The 13566-nt window shown below is 40.0% G+C and overlaps 2 protein-coding genes across 2 annotated transcripts in view; one reads left to right on the plus strand and one right to left on the minus strand.

Annotated features, from left to right (window-relative positions):
* The window catches only part of cep68 (centrosomal protein 68), a 16942-nt gene extending 10506 nt beyond the window's left edge, over positions 1–6436 (plus strand). Inside the window, exons 4-6 of the mRNA XM_048601009.1 lie at positions 294–390; positions 1815–1981; positions 3711–6436. Coding sequence (XP_048456966.1) covers positions 294–390; positions 1815–1981; positions 3711–3773 — 327 coding nt within the window. The 3' untranslated portion in view covers positions 3774–6436. The remainder of the gene's footprint in view (positions 1–293; positions 391–1814; positions 1982–3710) is intronic.
* Positions 6437–7149: 713 nt separating this feature from the next.
* The window catches only part of LOC109920871 (ras-related protein ORAB-1), a 17698-nt gene continuing 11281 nt past the window's right edge, over positions 7150–13566 (minus strand). Inside the window, exons 4-7 of the mRNA XM_048600885.1 lie at positions 12218–12313; positions 10610–10705; positions 9182–9313; positions 7150–7763 (exon numbers count right to left, since the gene is read on the minus strand). Of these exons, the coding sequence (XP_048456842.1) occupies positions 7566–7763; positions 9182–9313; positions 10610–10705; positions 12218–12313 (522 nt within the window). The 3' untranslated portion in view covers positions 7150–7565. The remainder of the gene's footprint in view (positions 7764–9181; positions 9314–10609; positions 10706–12217; positions 12314–13566) is intronic.

Here is a 13566-nt window from a genome sequence, read left to right on the forward strand (position 1 = left end):
GGGGGGGGAGAGTGAGGGTGCAGGGGGAGAGTGTGTGAGGGTGCAGGGGAAGAGTGTGTGAGGGTGCAGGGGAAGAGTGTGTGAGGGTGCAGGGGAAGAGTGTGTGAGGGTGCGGGGGAAGAGTGTGTGAGGGTGCGGGGGGAGAGTGAGTGAGGGTGCGGGGGGAGAGTCTGGCAGAGCCACCATGTGAGTAGACAGTGCTCCTACAGAATGAATCGTTGATGTGCTGGACAGTGTGTGAATGGGCTGAATCTGCGAGCTTCAGAATTTGTTTTGTGTGTCCTCATGAACAGGCTTTCAGGAATGATATAAAGGAACACCAAGAGCTGACTGCGAGTGTGTTAAATTCTGGAGAACATCTGCTCCAGTCAATGAGCAGCGCCACACCAGGTACAAATCCTTCAGGAGCACCAAGCAATGCACTTTCATCTTTGAAGCCTTTATCTGCACCGCTCTTCAAAAAGAATCCCATTTTGACTCGTGAAACCCATCATTTATGGCAGAAGACTTCACCTTTTAATGTTTTCAAAGCGGGGCCATTGTTGTTCCGTCTCCAGTGAGTACTGTCAGTTTGTGCTGGGGGGCACGGTGGCTCAGTGGTTAGCACTGCTGCCTCCCAGTGCCAGGGACCCGGGTTTGATTCCAGCCTCTCGTGACTGTCTGTGTGGAGTTTGCACATTCTCCATGTGTCTGCGTGGGTTTCCTCCCACAGTCCGAAGAAGTGCAGGTTAGGGTTGATTGGCCATGGGAAATTGCCCGTAGTGTCCAGGGATGTATAGGTTAGGTGGGTTAACCATGGGAAATGCAGGGCTATGGGAGGGGGTGAGTCTGGGTGGCTCTTTGGAGAGTTGGTGTGGACTTGTTGGACTGAATGGCCTGTTTCCACACTGTTAGGATTCTAAAAGGAAAAGAAACTTGAATATGAATGGGAGCAGGCCATTCAGCCCCTTAAGTTTTCTGTTGACATTTAGTGAGATCCTGACTGATCAATAATTAACTCCCTTGGCTTTGTTTCCCTGATTGTCTTTGTCCAGCTCAATTCTAACAATCTCTAAAGTAAAGTTATTCACTGACTGCTTTCTGTGTGAGGGTGTGATGCGTCACTCAATTTCCTACCAGACGTGTTCAGTCTGTCTTAGACTGTGGAATAACACGAATGAAGCAAGATAATAAATCAGGAAGCTGTTTCAACTTCTTATTGGAACCTTTTTTAAAAAAAAAATCAATCTTCTGTGTCTTACAAGAATTAACTGGTGATGGAATCACCATTTTGCAGTTTTAAAAATCGCATAATCTTGAAAACCATTCCGAGATGCTTCACAAAGTGCTCATTAACTAATATGAACTCTGAATCAAAGCAGAGATGACCAAGCACTTGTTCCGAGACATATAAAACATGTGAATGATTTTCACATGGGATAAAATAATTTCTTAAAATTCTGCTGAACCTTGGATGCTGTTCCAGCATTATGTTCAAATTTTAAAATGATCTCTTACCAGTGATCAAAAGAGAGAATGCTGGAGAAACTCAGCAGGTCTGGCAGCATCAGACTCTAAGTGGTAATTGTATTTCACTGTGCAGAGAGAAACAGCGTTAAGATTTCGAGTCTGATCAAAGCTCACTGGCCTGAAATGTTGAGCCAGCATTTTTCTCTCCCTGTCCACAGATGCTTCCTGACCTGCTGAGCATCTCCAACATTTCTTTAGGCTTTTGATTTGGATTTCCAGTGTCTCTGATATTTTACTTTTGTATTGATTAGCCATGTTTGCTACTTTCAATGCTGCTTCTCTGACCCACTTCTGCTCTGGTTTAGTTCTCAAGGAGACACTTGAATTGATCTCAAGACAATCCAAGCAGCTGAATGGACATGCTGCCCACCTGTACCTTTCGGTTCTTGCTGCTATGAATAAGGTGAAAGATGATTTGGAGACGAAGCAACAGGAATTTGAATCTGCTGGCGTGGAAGGGCAATCAGTATTGGTAAAGAATAATTTTGCTTTGAATCTTTGTTTTGTAAATTGTTGAATGTGGTGAATGAAGACAGCTATGCTTACTTACTGTTAATATTAAGGAATGTATAAAAGCTAAATTCACCATAGTCCTACTGGACCATAGGGCTGCTCTCTCATTAGAGAGAGATGACTGGTTGGAGTTTAACCTGAGGGTCACCACACCCCAGGTGAGGGGAGAAGTTGAGAAGGAGTCTTTCATGGTAACCTCAGCAATTGAACCCATGCTGTTGGCATCACTCGTCAGTCATCCAGCCAAGTGAGCGAACCTGCTAATACCATGTGGTCTAGCAATTCTCGCCCTGAGGACAGTTGAGTCAACCCCATTGCTGTGAGGCTGGAGTCACATGCAGTCTAGCCAGCTAAGAGCAAATTTCCTTCCCTAAAGGACATTGGTGAATCAGATTGGTTTTTATTTGCAACAATCAATAATAGTTTCATGATTTCCATTAGGCTAGCTTTTAACATTACTGTATGCTTTCCCATTACCTTCTGGCCACTTTTAATTAATAACAGTAAATGTGCAGATCCTGTATGTGTGTGATAATGAAGGGACATCTGCATGCTTAACTAGGAGGAGAGATGATAACATCAGAGCGGCCAAACTAATACTTAAGTGAGGTTTCTCATTTCTCAGTAAACTCTATGGTAGAAATGTAATTTTACAAGTTTTGTATTGCTAAAATAAAGATCGCTTGTAAACTTTTACAAGTAATTCCTGCCTCTATTTCTGCAAACCATTCTGTTTGAGGCTATCATGGAGCTTTGAGCTTGTCCATCCATGTCTGTGGAGCAGTCTACGAGAAAAAGAGGAAACAGGAAAATGTGGCATTAAAATTACATTTCGCTTGCTTGTAACTTCAACTTTTAGTTTTGGTCAGAATTAGTTTGTTGTTGGAATTTAGATGTGGGCTTTACAAATAATTTACTCCATACTAACTTGTCAAATGCTTGGCTGTTTTCCTTTTAAAATGTAATTAACATTTTCATAACTTGGAGACAGCTGACAAGAACCAATCCCATTCTTGTTCAATCACTTGAAGCTTTAAAACACTGAAGGATATTTGATGTTACTAAAAGTTGAGGGCATGGATTTGAACTTATTTAGCTTTTGTGAATTGATTTGTCCAGAATTTCAAACAATGCATCTATCAAGTAAACTCTATTTTAATCTACAACAGATCATTTTCCATTTCAATAGTTACTTCTGTCATTTTGTTTAGCTGTGCTTTTCACATTTCTGAAACTGTATCAGATTTCATGCAAAGTTGTGGATTCTGTTTTCAGTTGAAATCTGGTGGAATATTTGTTCCTTCTGCTTTCGGTGATGTTTTGGCTGAAGGTACAGTCTTTTAAAGTGTAATACATGGCAATTTGCATTGGAACTAGTCCTTCCTGTACAGCTGCTGACCTGGAAGAAACAGGACGTTGGTCTCAGTTTCAGTGTTTCCCATCACGTGATTCATTGAACCACGTCAGCACAAACATTGCCTCATATTTAAATGTGTATTTATAGGCCTCAGAAGCTTGAAATGAATCAACTACACACAAACCTCCTTTGATTGATATGCACTACTGACCTATCCCATCAAGACCTCTGTGTATTCTGGAAGTCTTCATTTTAAAGCTCTGTTTACAGGATATAGTACTTCCAGATTAGAGCCAGATAGAAAACTGATGACTACATGTTGTTTTTCCAGATGCCAAGTGGCTTTGAGGAATATGATGCACCAAACCACGTGAACATGGATCATCCAGTTTAAAAGGCTGAGCAGTGGGAGGGTGATGCTCCTTTTAATTCGAGCCTGGGAAGAACTTGCTCTGCCAAATTATTGGCATAATTTTACACTTTTCTAAAAACAAAGTAATGATCAATGAGTGTGTACACCTCCTGTTATTACACTTCAAAACTCTATTTTATGGTACTTGGTTACTTTTATTGCCACAACTTGAATTAAACTTTCAATTTGGTCAAATTCAAGTCATTAAATAATACTTGGTGGCCTCAGAGGCAAGTAGAAGAAAATCCGTAACTGCATCAAGTATTTTGAATTGCAGATAGATCTCTCACATAAAGGCCTGTTAAGTTGCAACCCATACTAGGGTTTACGGGACTTGTGGACAGGCAATACCTCCTCCTATTCAGTCCCTCCTTGTGAGATGTAGAGTGTTATCAGCTCCCACTCTTGGGGGAACATTGCTACAGTATTCTTCCCACTCCTGCTGCTGTTCACTGGTGGCTGCAGGATAAATTCAGAAGCACAAAAAAATTCAGAGAACAGGGATTCTGATTGTACAGACACTGGTTTGAACCAGTCTGACTCCTCTGTAATCTCCACAGTACAAACAAAGGGATAACCCTCAACCTGACTGGAGGAGAAAAGGTGACAAAGGATTGCTACCCAGCAACCAGGGTGGTTGACCAAGTCAAGGTTCAGCAGTCAGGAGTGTTAGCACCTCTCAATGTGGGTAAAAAGTGACTGGGTAACTGCAATGTTATATGAAGTCATACAGGTGGTGTAAATACTATGAACAAATCATATTTGACTAGATAGCTTTTCTAATCTTATTAAAATTACTTAATTGTAGTGTCTAAAAGCAATTTGCAGTCACTAATGTTAATTAAAATTTGTCTTACTTTAAAGTAACCAGTGTGCATATAATTTAATTTGTTTTAGTAAATTTGTAGATTATCTTCCCCTTGTTGCAATGATTAGCAAGGCAAATGTGAAAATTGAGGCCCACCTCTCATCATCCATGGTCTTATGGAGAAGTGAAGCAGTTTGAACTGAATTCTGGTGCACAGACATGATTCAATGTTTGCAGCTTGATGTGAACCAGGGCTCCAAAGCAGAAAATTCAAGCAGTTAATCCAAAAACGATGGCAAAAACTCCATTCCACATCCAAATGCCATGAGGAATTGCATTAATGTCCAGCAAAAAGCCACAATAATTCTAAAAGGCATTATAGTAGCACAGTGGCTGACTGAAGAACATGCAAGATTGTGGTTTGATTTTGTTAGTCTTGCATGAAAGAATTCCTGTTTGAGCTGAAAACAAAGGAAGTTACACAAGCAATCAGAAAAAACTATCAAGTGGGACTTCAGTTTTCCTAGTGAAGTAGTGAGGCTGGCACTGGCTCACTCAGGGTAGGGAGGTTTCAGAACTCCTTCCTTGTGTTACTGATGTTTGACCCTCAAGGTCGGTCAAGTCAACAAACAACTTGCATTTCTGTGCTGGTCTTGCACAATGCCAAAATACTTCACAAAAGCCAACAGACGCGAAGGAGCCATTAGAATACGAGATCAAATGCTGTATTGAGGAGGAAATGGAGCTTTAAAGAGAAAATTACAGAATTGGGGATTGAGCATTAAAAGGCATAGCAGGTAATGGTGGAAAGATGTAAATCAAGGTACTGTAATTAATAGCAGTAGGCCATTAAGCCTGTTCTACCATTCAATAGGATCATTGCCTCCACTTCTATTGTCATCCCCTCAGGGATCTAAGATCCAACTCTGCCTTTAATACTCTAATTATGGCAGAGCCATTGCATGTTGAGTCTGGGTCAAAGATCAACAACCCTCAACAGAAATGCTTCATTTAAACATAATTTCTCCTCCGCCAGTTCTAGGTTTCCCCACAAAGAGAAACTTCTCAGCATCTTGTTGAAAAATACAAGATCATCTCTCATTCTGTTAAACTCTAATGAGTACAGGTCCAACCTACTCAACCTTTCCTCAGCTGACAACCTCCTCTTCCCAGGAATCAACCCAGTGAGCCACCTTTGAACTGTCTCCAATACAAGCAAAACCAGACACATTATTTCCAATGTAGTTTTATACCAGCAGTCCTTCCAATAAAGGCCAACATTCATTCCATTTCCCTTCCCAATTACTTCCTGTACTTGCACACTATCTTTGAGATTCACAAAGGACATTCTGTAGTTTATCTCCATTTAAAAATTTATTTTTCTATTCTTCCTGCCAAAATAGCCAACCTGACATTCCACAATATAATCCACCTGCCAAATGTTTACCTCACTCTCAAACTCTGTAACAGACTGTGTTCTCCTCACAACTTGCTTTGCCAGCTACCTTCACGTCATCACATTTTGCTATATCATGTCAATGTTCAGCATTGGTCCCTGTGACACTCCACTCGCTACAGTTTTCCAACCTTAAAGCAATCCTTGAGGGTGAACAGGCTCAGAGAAGCATAGGAGTGGGAGAGGTTAAAAGCAACCGTGAAGGGACATAGCAGTCACTTGTTCCTGTGGAGGGTAAACACCAAAAGACTGGGTAGGTCTCAGTGTTTCTATGAAATTGATTTATTTTGTAATCTTTATACTTTATATAGATAGTGTATTTCAATGTCTTCTATGGAATTAATAAATACATACAAAATAAAAAGAAATGTGGAAGAAAAAGTGCCATTAAGCATTTTATTTAGAATGAGTAAAAATAAATTTGAAGTAAATCACCCTTAACCATGCTTAAAATATTTTAATTAAATCCTTTCAAATTATATGGGTCCCTAGACTAGTCCTAAAAAATGAAATGGTTAGCATGCCTGATATACTGTAACTGTTTACGAAACTTTCTGGAGAAAAGAATGACTCATTAGTATCCAGATGTACAGTTTCTAAAAATCCACAAAAATAAATGAAATTCACTTGTAAAAATGTCACCTGTTTTGAGCACCTCTTCAATGAGCAATGTCCCTGTGCTCTCAAATGCAGTTTATAAATACAAGCCATTTTCCAAGGCAAATGGGAATCATAACAACCAGTGATCTACATTTTGAAAACTGTCATCCACAACCAAATCTACATTGAGATACAACAAATGAGATATATGCAGAATAAATAATTAAGACATTTAAAGCTCTGCAGCAGTTTAGCCCACTTTTATCTCGCAGGCTGTGAAGCTTTGTGGACCATTCTGTGCCACCGTGTTAGTTCTAAGTAATTCTATTAAGTACAACATTCATCAAACACTTCTTCAGTTGTTTAATGTTACATTTGTGCAACAAGTTACAATATCCTGCAGACACAAGTTATATGCAGAGAATATGAAGGTAATGCAGTGTATTTCTCTTGAATCTCCACAGAAAAGTACTGGCAAAATCAGATCTGACACATAACATTTCACTAAACTTTATTGATGTCAATGAACATGACAAAACACTTATGCTGCGTGATGTGAAATGGCTAAACTTCATCTTCAGAGCAGATCCAATGTTGACATTTAAAACATGCCATTATAAACAAAATCAATTTCTATAATAAACCGACCGCAGAAAAATCTGATAACAGGTTATGAGATTTATGCACATTATTAATGACTGGCAACACTTTTGAAGTTTAAAACCATTCTGAAAATGAAGTTAGTCTCAAGTTGGAAATCTCAGCCAATAGTGGCTTTTCAGTCCCCGATTGTGTGTCTGGAAGGGAAGGGGCAAGTCTGTAGTAGTGTAGCTACATACAGTACAATTCAGGCAACGTTTCTTACTTTTGGGCCTATTAAATCAAATTTATTAAGAGAATGTGAAAACGCTTAGCAGCAACCCCCACTGGACGGCTTCACTGGTGTGCTCTGGATGTTTACATTGGACTTTTCAGAGCCACCAGATGTAGCTCCAGGACCCATTCGCTTTTTAATCTCAGCGGCCATTGTCATGAAGGCTTGTTCTACATTTGTTGCATTCTTTGCACTGGTTTCCAAAAATGGAATCCCAAGGGAGTCTGCAAATTCCTGTTGACCAAGAAAAGAAGAAATCATTATTCAGTAAGAACGACCGTTGTTTATATACAATGCATCAACTTTCTCTTGTGCGATCTACTATGACACCACAGATAAAATACTTAACCCACCAAGTCTCTTTCTGAGACATTGTTCAAGATGAAACATGCACAATTACAAGAAAACAGGTATTTGGATTCGCAATACCAAGAGCTCCAAATATATGTAACTACAAATGATCATTTCATGTTGCAATTTGCCAAAGTTGCTAGATCCTAACTACAGAGAATGGCCCCTTATATTGGATTACAGCAACATGTGGATAAAAGCTAACATTTCTAATTGAAAGCCATTAAAGTGACCCAAGGGAGATGGTGACAGCACACCAATTAACTGCATCATTAGTTTAATTGAAAATATAATTTGACACAAAGCCACAGAAGGAAATACCAGAATAGAAAGAGACAAACTTTAAGGAACTCTTAAAACAAGAGCAAAGTAGGGAGGTGTCGAGTTCCTTAGCCAAAGCAACCGAGGGCATGGTCCCATTGACACAAACTGTTGGAATCAAGGATATGTAGGTGGCCAGAATTGGACTGCAGACAGATTTCAGGACAATTGGAAAGAAGGATGAGGATTTAGAAATTGAGACAGAGACAGGCAGTGGACTGCAGTAAACACAGGGAACGGGATCTCATTAGCAGAGTGTGGCAGGTCAAGTTTATGAGATCAAAGTCTTGATCAACTCAAATAAAGACCAATGTTTAAAAGCTACGCTGAAATGCTCAACTATTATATTGCTTTGATTTCATATAGATACCTGCACAGATCTCAAAGTAATTGTGCAGAAAAGTTCAAATTAAGCAGCTTCTTAAAAGAACCTAGCAATTAAGCATCTGTGCTCAAAGTGGAGAAGGAAGCCTACATCATGCATTACACATGGCCTATAAGGGTGGGCAGAGAGCCCACAGGTGGCAGACAACTGCAAACAGAAATGAAACTCGCTGGTAATCTGGCACCATGACCCTAGAGCTGGCATATAACAGGATGGAAAGCTAGGAATGGATCACTATGGTACATCTCAACTCCAAAAGTACTGTCTAACATACACCTCAAGTAGGTCATTTCTTAAAAATCTAAAATTAACATGGCTCCCACTTGCTCTTGCACTTAGATCCCTATTCAAAGTAGAAATGAGGAAGCAAACCAATATCTGCAATATTTTAAAAAAGTGAAACTTTTTTTAAAAGACCAAGTTTAGTTTTTAAGAAAAGTATTTAAAGGTTCTCTTGTTTCTTATTATTGTCCAGTACCAACATATTTGCAGATGTGAATCCGAATACTTCCATCACTGCCAACGTTTCAGAAAAAAGCAAAGCAATGCTGGCCTTAAGTTCAAGAACATTGGTGTTTGACTTTTTACAACATACCTTTGCTGTTGTATAGTCCACTACTTTCTTTGTTGTCAGGTCACATTTGTTCCCTACCAATAACTTGTTAACATTTTCGCTGGCATAACGATCTATCTCCTGGAGCCACTGTTTTACATTGTTGAATGACTCCTGGAAGGAGGAAACAAAAGTCATTACCCATTCCTTACCCATTTTCCTAAAGATACATTCAGATTTCAAAAACTCAGTCCCTACATTCCAAGCCTGAACAGGAAATGTTTGCAGTCTTCAGCCTATATCTTTGTAGGTTCACTTCCAATGGTGGTTCTCTGATACACAACCCAAAGTCTCATTTAAATAGAAGCTTAAAAAAAAAATCAATCAAAAATGATCAGATCAAAAGGCAAAGATTTTATCGAGTCCTCTGTTCTCACAGAAGGTGACACATCTGGTGCAAAGAATTAACCAAAACCAAACCAGATCTACTTTAAGATATGACTGTTCAACTAATCTGTTTATTTAGAAGAGGGGAATGTTTGATTAGCTTAACAGTTTTTTGAAGAATCTATTTCATTCAGCAGACCAGGCAGATTTAGTTTAGTGCATCAGCTGAAAACAGATCACCTCAGACAACTGCATCCTTTGAATGCTCATTGAGATGTTATTCTCAAAATGTGAAGTGGGATTTAAATCCACATTTTGGTCGCGCAGCAAGTACATCACATCAGGCCAAGCTGACATCACTTTGCTGTAGAGATCAACAGGAAGAGGTTTTGCCCATTGAAACCTTTTGCTCCAGAAAGATTCAGACTATCTTCAGTGACTCCACTGGTGCTCCGAGTGAGATCAGTTCATTGTACACAGACTAGAAACAAACTATGATCATTCACATTTATACACCTTGTCCATTTATCTGCTGAGGTCAACAGGGAGTTTTACAACATTTAACCACTGGTCAACATACTAGCACAAACGATTTTGGTTTTAATGATCTAACTATATCTGCCTAATATACTTTTATTTTTCCCCATTGTGTTTGTTCGTAATTTCAATCATACAAATGTAGCACTAACAGACAACTACATTCAACACTTACAATAGCACATTTCCTGTGTCAACTTCTTTCATTTAATATGCACACATTTATCATATTAACTCTTTAGATGGTAATTATATCATCAACTGCCTTTGTTGTAAAAGATTCAGTTCCTCAACTCACTCAGTAAAAGAAAGCTGGTGCCTAAAGGTACTAAAATAGACTGACTGGTACTTTATAATAGAATACAACAGAAGGTTAAATTAGGGGAGTGGTGGGGCAGAAGACAGGAGATACAATCCTCTGTATCTACCTACACAACCATTGCTTGACATCAGCAACTCATTTTCATGAACAGTTTGAGTTTAAATGATTTAACTACATCTGACCAATGTGCTTTCACTTTCTCCTTCAGTGTAGTTTTACAGTACCTGATCTGTAACATCATATACGACTATGATGCCATGTGCTCCTCTGTAATAACTGGACGTGATTGTTCGAAACCTTTCCTGACCAGCTGTGTCCCACTAGAAGCAAGAGAAACAGAAATCCCCTTTGAGTCAGAGATGAAATTATCATAGCTTATGTGAAACAATCTCAAACAATCGTTGTTCTTAAGTGGATGCCAGCTATGAGTCTCAGCTCAGTTTGTGTTTAAAAAATTCACTTGTGGGATGTGGGTGTCGCAGCCCAGGCCAGCATTTATTGCCCACCCCCAGTTGCCCTTGAGGTGGTGGTGGTGGTGAGCTGGCTTCTTGAACCATTGCAGTCCATATGTCTTTAGGGAGGGAGATAGAGGGTTTTCAGCCAGGGACACTGAAGGGACAGCAATATATTTCCAAGTCAGGACGGCGAGTGGACTTGGAGATGGTGGCATTTCCACATTTATCTGCTGCCCTTGTCCTTCTAGATGGAAATGGTTTTGGGTGGAAGGTGCTAAGGATCTTTGGTGAATATCTGCAGTGCATCTTGTAGACACTACTGCTACTGAGCGTTGATGGTGGAGGGAGTGATGTTTGTGGAGGTGGTGCCAATCAAGCGGGCTGCTTTGTCCCAAAGGGTGCCAAGTTTCTTGGGTGTTGCTGGAGTGGCACCCAGCCAGGCAAGTGGGGAGTATTCCATCACACTCCTGACTTGTGTCTTGATGGTTACTAGGCTTTGGGGAGTCAGGTGATGAGTTACTTGCTGCAGTGTTTCCAACCTACGACATATTCTTGCATGCGCTGCATTTATATGGGTGGGTCCAGTTCTGTTTCTGGTCAATGGTAACCCCCAGGATGCTGACAGTGTGGGAAATCAGTGATGGTGATGCCACTGATGTTCAAGGAAAGGTGAGCAGATTGTCCCTTATGGTCATTGTCTGCATCGGTGGCACAAATGCTCCTCACCACTTGCCAGCCCAAGCCTGTATGTTGTTCAGGTTGACATGGACTGCTTCAGTATCTTAGGAGTGCGATGGTGCTGAACATTGTGTAATCATCAGCAAATATTCCCACTTCTGACCTTATGATGGACAGAAGGTCATTGACGAAGCAGCTGAAGATTGCTGGGCCTAGGACAGTACCCTGAGGAACTCCTGGAGCTGAGATAACTGACCACATCCAGCTGAGTGGCGCTGGCACAACTCAAACTGGGTATCAATGTGCAAGTCCTGATCAATAGCATTGTTGATGACATCTTCTATCACTTTATTGATGGAGCGTAAACTGATGAAGTGGTAATTGACTGGGTTTGATTTGTGTGTATAGGACACGTTTGGGCAATTTCCCATATTGTTGGTCAGATACCAATGTTGCAGGAATTGATGGGATTTGAACATATGTCCCCAAAACATTAGCCTGGGGTCTTGGATTACTACTTTAGTCTCAATGCTACTATGCCATTGTTTCCTGTAACAACCTAAACATGATGAGTCAGTTTTCCAAATTGATTTTTCAATGAAAACAATAAATAAAACAGTGAGATAGTACATTAGGAATATGTCACCTGGATTTTAGCAATTTCATTATTTCAATTCTGCAGCATTTAGAAATACTTACAATTTGAAGTTTGATAGTCTTGCCGTCTAACTCTATAGTTCTGATTTTGAAGTCCACACCAATTGTACTGATATAACTCTCTGTGTACGTATCATCCTGGAAATTAACAGAATATTCAAGCTTTATATTGTAAAGCACAGTTGGACCAGAATGAAACAACCTCTTTGCTATCGATCAACAATTACTGAATTATTCTCAGTGTTGAGGTTCTGTGGCTTCATAATATCTTTGCAACCCAGTTCTGGGTTTGAATTTTGGAAACATGCTAAGAAATTATGGAGTACCTCTTCGTAATGGCATTCACTATCAACCAAACACCGGGCCTAAAAAGTACATTGACCAGTTTTAATAACAGCTACAGCTGTTTTAAAAAGGCTGTTTACCTCCAAATGGAATAGCCTGCCATATTTGTTTACAATTCTGATAATACTACTGTCTGCATTAATTAACTAAATACATCCCCATGAGTAGAAATGTAAACTGTTACAGCCTGGGACTGAAAGTTTCTCCCAGATATTAATAACCAGGGCAACACATGACAAAAGCAGCAATCCAAGCATCTTTTGCTTATGCTGAAAGGACAGCTGATGATCACACGCAATGAGTTTCTGACTGCCACTTACATGAATTACCTATAAAATTATTCCAGAAAACAAACAGAAGTACTTTTGCTGTTATATCGCTCCTGGTAGAGCACTAGCTCCAAAAGTTTAGTAAAATTGCAACCAGCCACACATTCTGGCCATGAGTAACTTATTGTCGACCAAAGATCAGGATAGGGAAAATAAGAAAGTTACAGATATTAACTTACAAGCTGCTGCTTCTTTAAGCAGCTGTATGCTACAGAACAACTTGTTTTAACTGCTCAAACTTCTCAAAATAGCCCTGCATTACTCACCACCCGATACAGGAGCATGTTAAAACACTGGAAGCAGTATCTTAAAAAGTATTATTAATTCCTTTCATATTACTAAAGGAAAACAGTGACAATTCACGTCAGCATTTATGCAGCAAAATGGTTTTCCTGAAACAGTACTCACAGCTGCAGCTGGAAGAATGCAAGATGTTTTACAAGAACGCTGATTCAGTTTGAAACTGACAAATGCAGTTTCAGCCTGTCCTGAACCAATCTGGCCAGAAGGATGAACACAACAACATTAGAATCACAAAATGCAAATACTGGGTGTGGCAACTTCACTTCATCTTGAATCAGAGATAGTAGGAACTGCAGATGCTGGAGAATCCGAGACAACAAGGTGCAGGGCTGGATGAACACAGCAGGCCGAGCAGCATCATAGGAGCAGAGAGGCTGACGTTTCGGGCCTAGACCCTTTTCTGATGAAGGGTCT

The sequence above is a fragment of the Rhincodon typus genome, chromosome 9 (assembly GCF_021869965.1).
Source record: "Rhincodon typus isolate 14 chromosome 9, sRhiTyp1.1, whole genome shotgun sequence".
Taxonomy (NCBI): Eukaryota; Metazoa; Chordata; class Chondrichthyes; order Orectolobiformes; family Rhincodontidae; genus Rhincodon; species Rhincodon typus.